Below are 17,860 nucleotides of genomic sequence, written 5' to 3' on the forward strand. Positions count from 1 at the left end.
GGTAAGCATTTTAGTAGTTGTTTTGTAATTTGGAGAATTTCCATCAATTCTTTTCTATTGCAAAGGTATGACATTATCAAGTTCAATGCGTTCTTTGGTATTCATAAATTACCCAATTTTAATAACCGTGAGAAGTTTTCCCAATTGCCCAATCGTCTAATAGAGTAAACCAGTTGCGCCGACGAGGTGACAAACAATTGCCCGCACGTGGGACTGAAAGAAACTCACTTCGTGATTAAATAAGATTTCTTTTATTGTGCTGTAATCAATTTTAAAATATTGGAAACCGCTAATAAGTAAAATATGACCTCTTCGTCACTTTCACATATCTGAAGCAAGGATAAACCATTTATGATCAAGATTGAGATGTTGCTTTCAATGATCCCTCTTACCAGTCAACAAACAGCAGCGTGAGTATGCCGTAGTCAAATGAATTGCTCTGCTGGGGACAATTTGATAGTTTGGTGAACACTTCTACGGGTATTGTCTCTGCTCAAAGTAGTAAAAGGTACTGTCACTTCTAAGATAAACAAATGACTAACACTCACGGTCTGTTACAACATTATTAACTAGAATACAAATGTAGCTTTTGTCTTTCATTGAAAATAACACCAAATTAATATCAAAGTATACAGTTTTTAAGGATGTTAAAATACACATTAATGATATTATCCATTATACCGTTCCTCAAGAGAGAAAGACTCTAGCTATACTGTTGTCTGTGGTTTCACGCATTTCATGCTTTGTCAGGGGAAGGAGGTACACACTTTTCTTGTGAAGAGTTCAGAAGCGATTTTAGGTTTCCATTTTCTGTTTGCAAGTAATTAAATTCTTTAGATACATTCTCATACATTGAAATCCTTTCACTTTTATGTTTGTCAGCACTGTTCACAAGCATTTTAAAGTGTTTTACTTCTTGAAGGGCTATCATTTTATCTACACATTTGTGCTTATCCCATTCAAGTTGAAAAATAGGATTGCTTTGTAATTCTGCGCCAATTTTTTATTTTTCCTGTAAAAAATTAATTTTACTAATCAATTCTATTTCCATCCTCTCCTTTTTATTTGATAAGACATTGATTTCATTTTTCATTTCCTGTAGTTTGTAACCATTTCTAGATTCGCTTTTGTTTAATAATTTTTCATTTGAAGAATTTGTTGCTTTAATATTTCGTTTTCTACTAATAAAGAACCAAGAGTAACAAGAGTTCCGAATGTAAGAGTGGAATTAATATGAAGTTACATTTCATTACCAAGGTTCTGAATTTGTTACTGTATTTTTTAAGTTACGTATGTAATTCGCACATTTACAGTAGTTTTGATTTTCTTTACTCAATTTATTAAAATCTGCATCGGTTATAATAGTATATTGTTGAGATACCATAATTTACACACACCATTACAAAGTACTGCTGCTGATCGAACACCAGACCTACAAACTCAACAAGGAAATTTAAGCATTTTTTCCAGCGATAAGTTGTTTAATAACAAAAATAATTAAAGAAAAGATAAATTAATGTATGGAAAATATATTTTTAACAAATCTAGTGCAAAAATAAAAGTTAGCACTGCTAATTTATTATAATGTACAATAATATAGTGATTGTGATAATTATTGTTATATGTTTTATGTATACTCCGCAAATAATATTCCTAGTAAAAAATAGTTTCAACTTAGTATGTACTCGTACTTGAACTCAGTCCTGCTGGGAAGGACCCATACGTTCAACACTTGCCCATGACCTTGACCTCTGAGCCATTAAGATGGCAAGATAACAGCCATAACATACGTTTGGTATTAGTTTGGTAGTAATCTAGTGTGTTTGTTCCTTTTCCAAGTTACTACAGGAATCAGGACAGTGTTTCACTTGCCGTTCAGCCACTAAACCAGTCAACAAATATGAATTAAAACTATTTTTTTATTTTTACATATAACAACTGTTAACTTTGGATATTTAATACAAAATAAAGTCATGATTATGCTTTTCATCTCATAAAGTGTTTTACTATTTTAACAAATTCAATCAAAACTGTACTTAAAAGTGTGCTCTGGCATTGCCTAAGCTGTAAGTATTTTTATTTGTAATACTTCCTTTACTGATAAAAGATCATTGAAACCTGATACTTCTGCAGTTATGGTGTCTATTACACAGTAAAGCTGTCTTCCACTTTAAAGCCATCCCAATTGCATATGTAATTGGAATGTACATTCAAACACACAAATTGATGGTTTCTTTGTATAACGAGATATACTTAGGGTAAATGATATATTGTAGCTTAAACAGTTTACCCCTTATTACATGAAAGCAGGAAGACTGAATCATTTGTGAGCTTTCCCAACCAACGCAATGTACAGGATAGAAAAAAAAATAAAATTGTTCTAGATATAAGATTATTCAAGGACCTACTCGTCCTTGTGGGTTGCTACGAGAGTGACATATAATGATCACTTTGAAAATTCATAAATATATTTTAATAATATTCCATATATAAAAAGTTGTATATTAACTTTCTTCAACACAAGCAATATTTCAAAAATATCTACTTATTTCATATTAAACATTATATGGACGACTTACTATTTATTATTCTAGAATTTAAATAATCGCTACTTGCTGTGTTGTAGGAGTGCAATGTTTTGTAGAAATCATTGTAATAAACCTATATTCATAAATATCGTTAAATTAATATTTGGCTAATTATTGGATTTATTTGTCAGTATTCTATATATTTTTGTCTTATTTCTTATATTTTCTTTAAAGTCATATTTTCTTTCCTTTGTAATTTTCTGCTCTTCAAGCAAAACACGCTGTAATTGTAACATTTAATAATACTTTGGTCTTATTCTATTTCACTATCGTGAAATCCATCGATCACTCAATAATAGTTTCGAATAAGTCATATTTATTTATCCAATTTATTCGATATAGTTTTGAAAATAAATTTGAAAAACTTTCAATTTTATTGTTCAAAACTGTATTTATTTATTTAAGTTAATTGTTGCGCAAAGTACAAACTATCTAAATTGGTTTTTGCATTATTTATATTGTTATTTTTGTAATGTAATTGTTGTAAATTATATAAATAACACAATTAAAGCACTAACAGTAAACAACAATGTAGGAACAAATGTTGTTCATTGATAATTAGTGCTTTTATTAAATTTTCACATGCAAATGATTTCACATTCTTCAGTTGTTTGTTTTATTGTTATTATTGATACTGTCTAATCTGATAATACGTAAAATGGTTTAACAGCTGGAATATACATAAAATATTTTTTTTCCCAAAATTGTTTGTATTTAAACGTATATATGTTAATTATTGTAATAACATTATGTACCTACACCTTAAATTTGATTTAATCTCATTGATAATTTACCCAAGTACAGTGATTCAGTGGAGCAAGATTATCTATCAAAATTACAATTTATATAATTTAAAAATTGTTTTGAGTGGGCACGAATCTAAACTGTTATATTTTTTACTGCCACAGTCTTCCAAGATACTATTTACTTTTTCTGGCCTACCTTTCTGGTTTTTATTTTAACGTGGTGAAAATAACCCAATTTTGTGAGAGCATCCCATTTTTGTACCTTTTACTGAAACCAGATTCATAGAGATTTAAAATAAAGGCAGTTTAAAACTAATATATTGTTTTAATTTTAATGAAAGTGATGGGTTGTTTAAACTTAAACAATTATTTAGTGGAAGCCAAAGCCAGCTTCTTATATTTGGCAAACATTCAAATTAAGAACTAAGATCCTCATATTTGAGAAAACTCTGCTAACTCCCGGCCTTTTAGAACTCTTCACTCTGTAGAAAAATGTAAAATCTGATGCATGTTTAATGCCACAGAATGTTCAAACTGATTGTGGTTAAATTGTATCGAAATCAAAAAGCATCTTAGAACACAATTGGTACAAAATTATTCATCCTAAGACTGCGTGTCATTGTCTCAAAGAGCGCCAAAACTCCATCCTGAGTAAAAATGTATTATAAAACACATGCTAATTTGGTTAAAATCGATCCAACCACATGGTGTTTACATTATTGTACATACAAATATATGGTCCTAGGGCTTCATGCATTTGTCTCGTGAGGCCCTATAAACCACCCTTGATTGCTATTTGTAATATAAAAAGGGTTTGCCAATTATGGTTGAAATGCACCCAACTGCTAGGCAACTGTAATAGATGTACAATGTACATAAAATTGCCTTGGCCTAGGGGCTACACCTTCTTGGATTCAAGGCCGGCTAAGAATTATCCTAGGTTATTACTTATTCTATTCTTGTCATTATTGGTTGAAATTAATCTAACAAAAAGGCATCTATCGTTACTGTTATAAAATTGTTTTACCCGTAAGGCTACAAGCCCTTGTCTAACAGTAGTACGGAAATCACATTCAGGATAAAAATTTATCACGTACAACGTCCATTCCAATTTTGATTTAAACCCATCCAACCACAATGCGTCTGTAGTACTTTTGCAGTAAATGTTTTGACTCTGGGGCTCCGCCCCCTTAGTCCGGTTACTTCCAGTACACCACATAAACCTACATAAATTCGTTACAAAATTGTGGGAATAATTAATTGTGATGATAGAGAGTGGTTACCGCAACACGCAAATCTACCTAATAGATAACAAAATCTACCAAAAAATCAAACTGTTTCCTAAAATGGACGATAATATCAAATAGGCGACAATATGTATTATATAACCGATCACGCAAGTGAGCCGCTCAAATGTAACCTTTAATACACTTTTTCATTTGTTTGGGTACCGAGAAGTATCAATTTGTTCAGAGTCATGGATAAACACCAGTGCGAGATTAGACAGAGTAGCCTAAACTTGTCTCAGTTATCAGAATGTTTGACCCCAGACTCGACACACCCGACCTGCAACAACAGTGACAGACGCTACAGGATCTGAAACTCCGGAGATAAACATCACGAGCATAAACATGAACACCAACATCACAGTGAATATCTCTCGTCAGCTGCTTACAGTATGTGTAACAGTAGTTGTAAAGAAATTTAACAGACTTTAATAGTCCGATAAACTTTTTGTAACATTTGGATCGTTTACGTTATTGACATCAGAGTTTAAAATCAAAACTTTTAAATAATCAACGGCAAATTATATCTTGCTTCGGCAAGAGAAACATATAAAAAATGTTAAAAATATATTTAACCCAATCACCATAGTTTTGCTATTGGATTTAAAATAAAAAAAATTTCCGTAAGTGAACTAATTTGCACATTTTTTTGAACGTGCCTTTAAATTTGAAAAAAAAGCTCGCGAATTATTGTTTAAAGATTTTTTTATATACACTTTCGTAGTTAAAAATAAAACAGCACCGACAAACTAAAAAATCCATTGTTTGTTATTGACGATTGAAGTTATACATTTTGTAACATAAACAAAAGCAAATTTCCGAAGTCCCACTGAAGAATTGTTAGCATTCCTTATAAGTGTATAAAACCATATAAACAACCACAGCCAAGAGTTGAGGCTACATCGGACTTCAAGACGTGTTTTTCATAAGATTATGAACTTGTTATACCATCTTTTTTGTGACTATTCTATGTTAAGTTGACGTAATTAAACTGTAATTTTTCAAGCAATACCTGATAAAAATGTCTTTTATACAAGTTATATGATTTAGCTTTAAACCTCAGATATTTCGTTGCATAAGTTATTGCTACGCTTTAAATAAAATAATTATTTAGTTTATTCAAATAATATGATCAATAATCAGAAAATAAAATAAAAGTATCATTATATAGATACACATTATTTCTTGTGATTAATAACTATAACAAGTTCAAACGTGATAATAATTATGTTATTGGGAACAATAATTACTACACTTAATTGCATACGTTTTATTATACCTCTCCAATTATTTATTAATATGTATAAATCAATAAAAAAAGAATATGTATTACAAATAATATGTTCCCTAATTCTTACTGTCTAAAATGAACTATTTAATAAGTAACACAGACAACATAAATTTTATAAGATTGAAACATATCGGTAATCTAATTAAACTACAAAGATATTGTGGCTCTGCAAAGAAGCAAAAAATTATTCAGGTAAATCCTTAAATGAAACCATTAAAAATGAAACATGAAATATTTCCTGTTACAGATTCTCATAATGGGTGTTGCCGTTTCTTGGATTCTTAGTTACTTTTTGGGTGCGCTGATTTCGATTTTGTGTCTTCTTTATCTTCAATTTCTCATCTATTTACAAATACTTTGAAGTCCGTGGAGTACCCTATGAACCACCCAGTCTCGCCGTCGGGAACTTATGGCCCGTCCTCACGTTGAAGAAGTCTTACAATGATTTTATATTTGATATGTATAATAAGCATAAAGGAAAAAAGATGGTCGGAATTTTCCAATTTTTCAGAAAGGGCGTTTTAATAATTGACAGAGATCTCTTGCGGAATGTTTTGGTGAAGGACTTTGACCATTTTGATGGCAAGAGTCTCCACTATAACAAAGAACTGGAGCCTTTGACTGCCCATTTATTTTCCCTGGGTGGATATGAGTGGAAGGTTCTGAGAACAAAACTAACGCCGACGTTTTCGTCCAGCAAACTGAAAGGGATGTTCCAGAATGTCATCGATATCGCCCATAAACTGAGGGAGTATGTTTCCAATATGACTGCGCAAAGTGAAGAGTTGGATTGTAAGAATGTTTCTCTGAGGTTCGGTCTCGCCGTGATCGCCAGCACGGCCTTCGGTCTTGACATCGACATCGTCACAGATAAGTCGTCAACGTTCTTCGAGATGGCCGAGAGTATTTTCTCCCCTTCTCTTGATGGTATGTATCGGAATGGCCTCTGGTTCTACGGAGGATCCATCGCTAAGGCATTCAATTTGAGGATCATGCCTAAGAAAACTCACGACTTCTTCTTTAACTTGGTGAAAGACACAGTGCATTATAGAGAGTCACATGGAACTACCAGAAATGATCTTCTGCAGCTACTTATACAGCTCAAACAGGGAGCCAAATTTGGCGGTGAAGGTTAGTATGATAGTAAATAATTTTTTGCTATTTTCCCTTTATGGTGTTGTAACAAATTACATAATTTTATTTGTAGAAATAAGTAATTAATATATTGGTGACTAGGGAAACTATAAGACCTGTTAATAGTTTCGTGTAGAATCTGAAATATAAGTCTGATTATAATGTATTTTTTATGTTAAATGCTATGTTGAGTTATCTGAGGGGTTTTCAGGATGGTTCTTACTGCGTAAAAGTCAGTAGAACGTGATTTCGATAGTTATATACTTTTTAAAACGAATAATCTTAATCTCCTTGAAAGTTTGTATCCTCCCCGGACGTCGGATACCTGAAATGTGAAAAACGGGTATCCCAGTTTTGAGAGGAATGATGGTACTACAATGTACTGTGATAGAAGGTAAAAAAAAAATATTAGTTCAATGGAAAAAGTTGTTATTGTTTCTTTAACAAGGTAAGAATATAATGAATATGAAGGTTCAATGCAAAATGTAAAGTCTGGCTTATTTAATTATCAACAGATAGGACGACAGACAATCATACGGAACAGACATTATTGCATCACCCGACAAACAAAAGAGAAATAACTTTCTGCAGCCTACTGAGTGATACACTTCAATAACGCTCAAATAAATTCCATGGTTTGACATGCATCATCTTATAACTCATTCTTGTCTATATAGAAATACCTTTTCATGCAGTTTCAAATATATAAAAGAAATATTTCTCGAGATATCTTGTCACATTTCAGTCTCATTTTTGTTCTTTGAATTGGATTTCATATGAATGTTAAAAAAATAAAATTGTACACGCTAAGTCACCATAAACTGATGGCGTAGTTATGGGATACCTAGGCTACATATGCTAATACGTCACATGTTCTAATCTCTTATGAGTGTACTGAGTTTGTTTATAAATGTATTAACTACACTATTTTCTCGTTGCATTATGGTCACCCATAAGAATAATGTAAAAATATTCGTTAACGCTCAGCCAAATCCCATGCAGTGACATGCACTATCATCACACTTAGTGTTTCTTATAAAGAAAATAAGCTCCACGTACAACTCTAAGTATATAGGGAAGTCCTTGTAATCAGTTAAACAAAAAATGTATCTTGGATAACATAGGCTCATTTGAAATGTCAGTATAGCTTGAATATTTGGGGCTTATGTTTTCTGCATCAACTTTTACCCCAGTTTTACACCTATTTAAATAAGATTATGAACGAGGATTGTTCGATCATTCCGCTCGTGGCTCGTTGCGGTAAGGGTCGCGGCTTCCCGAAGACATTGTTACTGGTTTTTTCCACATTGCAGCGAGTAATTTTATTGTTGACTAGGAGCTCCTTTTCAGGCCTTCACAATCCTAGGTTTGATGCTAAGCGAACTGCAGAGCTTGTGTAAGTCACCATTCATGGTTCTTACAAATGTTCCTCGGTCCGAATAGGTAGAGAAACGAATCGCTTGACCGCGAAATGTCCTTATACGGAATGTTGGAGAACTACTAATTATTGACACCAGCAGGAGTTGCGCGAGATACTCGACGGTCGGTTTTATTCACTCAGGGAAAGTTGAAATATTGTGGTCTCGGGCGTTAAGAGCACACTTCTTCGATGACCTCGATTTTAGTCTAATATATCATACGTTATTTTCAAACGGTCGTCCTGACTTTATTTTTAATCGGATTCACACGATGTTTATATCATTGTACTTTTTAATTTATTGTTCCGTGAGTCCAGTGATCGCATTTCAAAGAGGTTTCTAAGTAAAATTAATTAGGAGCAGTGTTAAAATTATTTTAAACTAATTCTTTCTTTAACTGTGTAAATTTAAAATATACAAATTTTCATTCACAGAATTTCCATTATACGAATATATTTTTCAAAACACGTTAATGTTGTCGAATTATCTCGTTTGGATAGGTTAGGAGAACTGTTTAAATTGTATTTAATTGCCACTGATCGGAGCGCTGCCTGGTAGCCTTAAGTTGAAACTACTTGGAGAACCCGCTCTGAGGGTAAGAACCCGAGTATGATGGCCAAACCTCTGCTTGTGGGAGATTTCTCTACTGACTGTGAAATACGACAATTTTGGACTAACACAAGTACGTCATTGTGGTTTACTCTGTCCGTACCTACAGACGCAGCTCCTAGCACTTATAGCTCATGCTAACTGGGGAAGGAAATATTCCTTGCATGGCCCTGCTCAAGTGGTCCTCTGGATTTCTCAAGTGGTTAACTTGTCGGGGTGGCAACATTTCGTGATCATCATAATCCTTAGAAACAAGATTCAAAATCCAGTTAATAGGGAAATACTTTTATGTAGAAATTATGAAAGAGGTTTTCGATGTTAGAAAGGGATTGTTCAGGATTAAGACATTAGAACTACATTTTTCTAGATAAATCTATGTTATTTAGACCGTCAGTAAACAATAGTCGTCTGAAGCGAGTGTCATTGAGTGCAATAATAATTTAGTTTTTTTAGCCTTAAAATTCTAAGATTCATTCATTAGTGTGCTCCCCCTTCCATATACTATATAGGAATCATCTGACCATTACACTCGTTGTTGTATAACACAAGAGTGATAATGCTGTTGCATCCCTTCCCTGAATTGCTTTCTTATTATTTTTTCATCCTTTCACACATTTGTTCCGTTTGAGATGTGTTAGTTGCTGTACTAGGTAGTTTAACCCTTAAATTGGTATAACATAAAAAATTTAACACAACTTTGCTCTTGTTATTAGACATAAGTATCACAATAGAAGAATTGGCAGCCCAATCGTACGTGTTCATGCTAGGAGGGTTTGAGACGACCTCTAGCGTCTTGGCTTTCTTCCTGTACGAGATGGCGATGAACCCAGAGGTACAGGAGCGGGTCTACGCAGAGGTCGATGCTGTGGAGGATATAACGTATGACACTCTGGCTGACATGGAATATCTTGATATGGCACTTAATGGTATGACAAATAGTACATTCTAAAGATCGTATTTTAAAATGTTGGATGAATTCTTGTTCAACTGAAACACGTATATAGAGATTTAGTTGGGACTTACTGAGATTACAATTTAATAATATATTTTTTATTACGGTATAGAATTTGGGGAACTATTATTATCATATATGTTTTAAAGTATACTTAATGGATATTTATATATATATATATATATATATATATATATATATATATATATATATATATATTATATCACAAAAATCTTTTAAATTTGAAGTATTGTTGTGATTTGTAAATTTATCAGTAGCCAAATGATGCCCTTAAAACAAAAAACAATAAACATTATTTTAGTATATTTTTCTTTTTTTACTGCTTGAAATGGAATTCAGTTGATTTGATACCAATATATTTGTTGGGATGGGTTAATTATTTCTGAATACTTTAACATTAGAAATGTTCCCGGTTTGTCATAAATTTAGCAACTCAGCAAAAATGAATACATTTTAATCCGAGAATTTAGTTGCCTTTTACAGTCTATATATCTACATATACTATAGTTGACTAAAAGAAATTTAGGTCTTAACTGTCACTCATTGTTTAATAGTTTCACAATTGTCGAAGTTGGATCTAAATGTAATATTATAATTTTGTAAAAACTAGCGGTAATGCGAAACAAGTGTTTGTTTAGAACTACTTCGAAAGCACTCGCAACCAGGCTTCCTGAACAGATCTTGCACCAAGGACTACCTTGTACCTGGTACCGACTTCATCATAGAGAAAGGAACAGAGGTGTTGGTCTCCGTACAAGGTCTGCACAAGGATCCTGAACTGTTCCCTGAACCTGAACGATTCATCCCTGAACGGTTCAGCAAAGAGAACAAAGGAACGATCCGACCGTTTTCTTACATGCCTTTCGGAGAAGGTCCAAGATATTGCATAGGCAAGTAAATTTTTTTGACAGTCGCCGAGTTATTAGTATTCCCAAGCTATGTTTGGTGTGAAGAGGTCTTAATGGCTTTAAACTTTCAACAATCACTGTAAATCTGAACAAGTTAAAACAATAAATGTTTTAGGTTAAGTTTTCGCTCAGTTAGATTCATCAATAATGTGTTTAGGTACTTTTATATTACTAATCTATATGTTGTGCTGTGTTTGTGTCAACAAACCATCTATCCTTTTGTACTATCTAATGATCTTAATCAATACTGATATGCTTTAACAATTTTTAACTGCAGATTAATGACAGGTTTAAGTTTGTTGTAGAGGTTAATCGTGTTTGTAAGTGTGGAACAAAGAGCAAATGAATTTGACTTATATAATTAATATTTGTTCGACGGATGAAATATTATCTTAGGAACGGAAGCTTAACCTGGATTTAACTTGGATAACTCTATCGAGGGGACCGGGTTTCTGAAGCATAATGTAGCCTACCCTTTCAACCTGTCTGTTGTAAACCATCACCTCGAAAAAAATTCTTTATTGCATTATTCTTGAATTTTTAATATATTAAAATAATTGTATGTAATATGTTTTCTCCATAAAAGTTAAAAAACGATGAAAAATTCAAAATGCAAAATATGTATTGCATTTGGCTTATGTACTTTATTTTGGCTTATTTCCTTTATTTTGGTATGAAGGTGGAGCATGAAAAAAATAACCAAATAAAATAAACTGAATTGAATAAAAATTTAAAACAATCTAGTCAGTGCACATCAGAAACGCAATCGATGATTTTAAGTGCATGCCTGGGATTGCGTATGCGAGAACACTTAGTCTGCAAGGATTGGAGTGTACATTTATAGTGTCCTCGTGGACCATATGGTTTAGACGGGGGCCTTCTAAAAGTGGGGAGAGGGGGGGGGTTTAAGAGGTTCAATCATTTTATAAAAATTTTGAAGATGAATTTTAAAAGAGTACCCGGCAATTGCTGTAAATTAACAAGCATAGTTTCTGCTAAGTATAGTGATACGAGGTATGTCTCATTTAAATAGTGATATTTCTGAAAGTACCGATCACATTTCGACTTTCTCATAAAACTGAACATCGCCGATTATTTAGCTTTGGCATTCAACTGCCATGTTTTCGTTGCGATATTTGAGAGTGCAAACGTACCAATTACTAAGTCATCCAGATTTGCATAAGCAGCTTCTTTTCTCATCTACGTCTCGGATACTGTCAGTGATACAGTCCACCTCAAAAGTTCAAAATTGCTCCAAAGAATGTTAAATATTGCTAAAACCAAATCACCTCAAAGTTACGTCCTGCTAAGCTTTTAGTTAATCTGCATAGTTGTAACCCTAAACAGGTTGTGGAATATTTATAAAACAATACTTTACTATATTTGACATATAAGAAATGTCTAGCTACCAAGTGTTCATACTACTAAAACAGCTTTATTCTTACTACAATAGCAGCAAATATATTGATGACAATCAACGGACTGTAACACTGGAAAGCTATTTAAGATATCGTAAGCGATACACTAAATCTTGGGCAATGTACATTTTCGGCTGGTACAAACACTGTAACTTTATTGTACTTTAGAGTAGTTAAAAAACTATTATTATAATTGTATTACTTTATATATAATTTTATAACTAATTTGCAGTTACTCCAATAGTGTAAAGTAATAATTAGTAATATTTTCCATATGCAGATTTTTTAGCTTTGGCTTTCAATTACACTGTTTGTTGCGATATGTGAGAGTACAAAACGTACTAATTACTACATAAAACAACAACAAACATACTTACATAAAGAGCTTTTTTCTCCTTTCTGTCTTGGATCGTATCAGTGGTACAGTCTACTTCAAAAGTAGCTGTTCAAAATTGCGCCAAAGATCCACTTTTATAATTGTTAGCAAACACATTAGTTGTTTACATTATTAGACAGTAAAAGCGTTAACAGTACTTTGTAGTTGCTCATTTCCATTATGTTTTATCTATAGGGGCAGTATTTGCAATTATAGCAGGTTTTATTCAATGGTACCCATTATTTACTGGTTTAACAATAAATCCTAAATGATTAAAAATTCAATTTTTTACTATATTCATTGGGGTAAATTTAACATTAAAAAGTCTGCAAATTAGCAAAACAAACAAATAAAAACGGTCGGGTTCATTAATAATTATAAAAAAGTATATAACACTGGTCGTCAGTCAGTTTAATTCTCATTCCCAATGAAATTCCACAATAGAATAATAGTTAGTACTTAGTGGCCATTCATTGAAATTCCTTTTCGCTAGGCTTAGTAACTGAGATTATGATACTGCTCACATTAATATAAAGATAGTCTAAAATAAAATAATGGAATACATCTATGAAGTCTTAAAAGTGAACAGTTTTTTCTGGGAAGGAGCTTCTCTCCTTGTTTCTGGGTTTGTTCCGAGCTCCTCTAACTCCCAGTATGTACGCAATATTATACGCAATATAATGTGTTGTGTTCGAATAGTAAGCAGCATTTGATACGTTTTCGCAGAAGACGTCGGGTAATTTATTCACGAGCGTTCATGATTTTGTAAGATAAGTAAAAAACCATTTAGAGCTAAGTCTTTTTCATAAAATATTATTTCAGTAGTGGTAAAAATACGCGTATGTCTCCTAGGTAAGCGGTTAGCCAAGTTAATGATCAAGGCGGCTGTGGTGGTCCTAATGAAGCGGTTCTCAGTGATGACGTCACCCAGAACACCGAACCCGCTGAGATACGATCCCCGATCAATCTCCCTGGCACCGGCCGGGGGTATGTGGCTGCGACTGGTCGACAGGTCGCTAGTTCAGTGACATCAAGATTACCGGCAAGGCTTCTGCGAGGAATCCAATAACTTATGTTAAAAAAAATAGTGAATGGTCTAGAATAGCATTGAAATATACTGTCAACTGCAAACTGTATTTAAGTCCAAGATAGCGTGTAATAAAAGTAGAAAGAATGTAAAACATATGTAGAGTTATTTTTAAATGTTATAAAACGTTTAAAGATATATTTTAGTGCACCACGGTAATCTTAAGTGCAATCCTTAAACTGGGTGTAATATCGTATTTTCAGACTATGTACAACATTATTGGCAATAAGAATTATTTACTTTCTAACTGTTTGAAAGGCCTTAAAACACAATGTTCTCCAAGAGAAGTATGTTAAAATGTAAAATAATCGATTTAATTTAACGAATTTTGTTTTGTTTTGCCTTTTAATACAAAAACAAGCAAGAAGCGAAATAAATATTACGAGACTAAAAGTGACACAAAAATCTTCACACTATGATCTATACAAAGAAATTCACATCTATTTTTCGTTTTGTAATTGATGAAAACAACAAGAACAAATAGTATTTTTGTAATTAAAAAAATCATTGTAACTAAAATTCCAAACAAAAATTAACTGTGTTTAATATAGACGCAGATTTTGAATTTAAACTCTCCCTTTTCTACTATTGGATGCCATCAATCGTTAATGAACTATTCTAAAATTATGCTGGTAGACTGTCAAAGGAGGGAAAAGGAAGTCTCTGCTTGAATATTGTAGGCCATCACAGAAAAATTACACATTTATTACAACGAATCGTAAATTATAATTCATCTGATGTAACAGACCAGTATTAGATTTTACCTAATATTACACTTGTGGATTATAAAGTTAACATTAGTTTAAGTAAAATATTTAAGTTTGTAATTTTATACACGATTGGTTTTAAAATAATGCTATTATATACAGGGTGATTCGGTTAGTGTTACCGGCACTTTCTGAGCTGATTGTACTATAAAAAATAAAGAAAAAAGTTCATATAAACATGGGTCCGGAAAATGCTTCCTTACTGGGTTATGGCCAATTGAAGATTTCACAAAAAATTGTGTGCAGGAGGTCAAATGATGATTTGCCGCGTGTTTATGAAGAGATATTTATAGGCGAATGCAACTTTTTCTAACGTAAAGATATAAAGATATATATATGGTTTAGATGAGAAATTGAATAAAGTTCATCTCATAGCTGTATCTCATTTAGTTTTTTTTGTTATACTACAAAAAACAGAAATAAAATAATTTTTGAAAACACTTTTTTTAAGGTATTTTTAATACGGGACAATTATTTTGTTAAATAGGCATTGAAGACCCACATTTTTACAAAGAAACTTGCAGAAAATTTTATTCTGAATAAAAATTATGTGCCACACGGCTATTAACAGCGAAAGTATTAGTTTCTGGAATTTAATTTTACAACAAACATTCTACCAAGCAAGAAATTCCAAAGCAAAGGAAACCCGCATTTTAATGACATAGAGTAGCCTACACATAAGATTTATTAGGATGCAATTTAAATTAAGTTTTAAATAAATTAAATTATTGTTTTTCATCTAAAGCTTATAATAACTACGTACCACTTTCATAACAGGTGTTCAAAAATCAGTCCTTGTACTTCAATACACTTAGCAGCTCGCTTTCTGATTGATCGAGTTATCCTCCGCAACGCTGCACGATTGTTTTTGATTTGTTCGGCGGCATCTTCAATTCGATTTATTAACTCTTCACGTGTATTTACTTTTTCCTGGTACACCAGGTTCTTCATCCAACCCCATATACAGAAAATCTAATGGAGTTAGATCTGGTGATCTTGGTGGCCAAGTGTGTGGTCCACCGCGACCAATCCATCGCCCGGGAAACTGCTCGTTTAAGTGCATTGTTACATTATGGGAAAAGTGGGCAGGGGCACCATCATGTTGATAAATAAATTATTGCACCTTTGCTACTAATGGAAAATCTTCTAATAATAGTGGTAGTTGTTCTGTAAGGAATTCTAGGTACATGCGGGAATTTAGATGTCCTCGGAGAAGAATGGTCCTATTAATCGATCATGAATGAGTCCAAACCATACATTTACACTAAATCTGTGTTGAAAGTTGCACACGATTGTACTATGTGGATTTCCCTCTGCCCAAGTGTGTTCATTGTGAAGGTTGTTGACGCCATCTCGGGTAAATTGAGCTTCATCAGTGAATAAAATGGTTCTTTGATGTTGACGGTTTCTAAATAACCAGTTGCAATATTCCAATCGAAGAGGAGGATCTGTTGGTTTGAATACCTTGAACTTGTTGTTTATGGTAAGGGAAACATGCTATTTTTGCGCAAAGTTCTCCATACTTCAGACTGAGACACTGCGAATCGCCTAGAAAGACGCCGTGTACTGACACCAGCACTGCGTTTCAGTAGCCATGATTATAGCCTCTTCCATATCTACATTATTCTGGGCAGGGCGATCCCGATAATTATTAATACTAGGAAGTTTACCTGTTACTCTTAGGGTACGAAATGATCCACTGATCGTTATTGGGTTTGGAACTCTGCGATTAGGAAATCGTCTTCGGTATTCTGCAGAAGCAGCGGTTGCATTTCCGTCACAAACGCCTAAGACAAATACCATGTCGGCATATTCTTCCGTTGTAAATAACAAAGGCATTGCAATTGTGATAGTAAGTTACTTTAAAATACACTTCACTAACAAACGAGTAGTAAATTAATTGTATTAAATTGCACTCATTAAACTAGTACAGAATTGGTAACAAATAATTTGGATTCCTCAATAAATTGCAGTGTATTGTTGAACAGCTGATTTGTGATACCAACTTATAAAAACATAATTTACCTTCTGTAAAAGCTAACGTGACAAAGATATGTAGGTACATGATGTAACCATTTGGATAGTCCTAAAAAGTAATTAGTATTAATTGTTTTTTATAGTTGAGCATTAATCTATTAAAATCGTATTTAAAATTGTATGCTAATCAATTATTTGTGTACCTTATATCATTTACATTACGGTGTTTTATTTACTAAATACGTATTTCTTGCTTGGTAGATGTTTGTTGTAAAATTAAATTCCAGAAACTAATACTTCGCTGTTAATAGCCGTGTGGCACATAATTTTATTCAGAATTAAATTTTCTGCATGTTTCTTTGTAAAAAATGTGGGTCTTCAATGCCTATTTAACAAAATAATTGTCCGTTTAAACCTTAAAAAAGTGTTTTCAAAAATTATTTTTATTTCTGTTTTTTGTAGTATAACAAAAAAACTAAATGAGATACAGCTATGAGATGAACTTTATTTCAATTTCTCATCTAAAAATCCGTTAGAAAAAGTTGCATTCGCCTATAAATATCTCTTCATAAACACGCGGCAAATCATAATTTGACCTCCTGCACACAATTTTTGGTGAAATCTTCAATTGGCCATAACCCAGTAAGGGAAGCATTTCCGGACCCATGTTTATATGAACTTTTTTCTTTATTTTTTATAGTACAATCAGCTCAGAAAGTGCCGGTAACACTAACCGAATCACCCTGTATTTACATTCAGGCAATATAGTTACTATTTTTATGGTTTTTATACAGTTCACAGTAGTTGTAACTGTTTTAAAACTGGAGTAATAATGGCTTAATATAAAGATTCGTCCGCTTTTAGGCTAGTTTATATACTATTTGTGTTTATATGTATTAACGGAGATTCTGTGTTAGATTTTTTTAGTAAACAATTAAGGTTTTTGAAGTGTAATAAATTCTTTAATATTTACGGTGTGTTAAATAAAGTTTTAAAATAATTTGGTTTTCAATGCAGATACTTAAAGTTCAAACCTTATTTATATTTGAGTGAAATGAATCCTTAAAAGATAAATAATGTTGGCGATCCAGGAAAAGATATTGATTTCGCCCTACAAAGTATGGTTGTATTTTTGTATCTGGAATATTATTAGTAATGCCTTGCTTGCGAAAAACTATATTATTTAAACTAAATGTATATGTTTTTAAAACCAACTACCAGTTTTAGAAAACTTATCGGGTAAACTTCAGATCAGGTAAGTCGATTTTTCGGTACTGTAATT

General features: G+C 32.6%; 1 protein-coding gene across 2 annotated transcripts; it reads left to right on the forward strand.

The window, feature by feature from the left end:
• The first annotated feature begins 1,828 nt into the window (after nucleotides 1-1,828).
• Nucleotides 1,829-13,984, forward strand: LOC124359222 (probable cytochrome P450 6a14). 2 transcript variants are annotated; one of them, XM_046811791.1, is made up of 5 exons: nucleotides 1,833-2,066; nucleotides 6,159-7,042; nucleotides 9,786-9,998; nucleotides 10,684-10,935; nucleotides 13,600-13,984. In XM_046811791.1, the coding sequence occupies exons 2-5, from the start codon at nucleotides 6,370-6,372 to the stop codon at nucleotides 13,773-13,775; spliced, it is 1,314 nt and encodes a 437-aa protein (XP_046667747.1). In that variant the 5' UTR covers nucleotides 1,833-2,066; nucleotides 6,159-6,369; the 3' UTR covers nucleotides 13,776-13,984. The 2 variants fall into 2 exon arrangements, with proteins under 2 accessions (XP_046667755.1, XP_046667747.1); XM_046811799.1 differs by lacking the exon at nucleotides 10,684-10,935 and having other exon boundaries at nucleotides 1,829-2,066.
• The last annotated feature ends 3,876 nt before the right edge of the window (nucleotides 13,985-17,860 follow it).

This window comes from Homalodisca vitripennis, chromosome 1 (genome assembly GCF_021130785.1).
Source record: "Homalodisca vitripennis isolate AUS2020 chromosome 1, UT_GWSS_2.1, whole genome shotgun sequence".
Lineage (NCBI taxonomy): Eukaryota > Metazoa > Arthropoda > Insecta > Hemiptera > Cicadellidae > Homalodisca > Homalodisca vitripennis.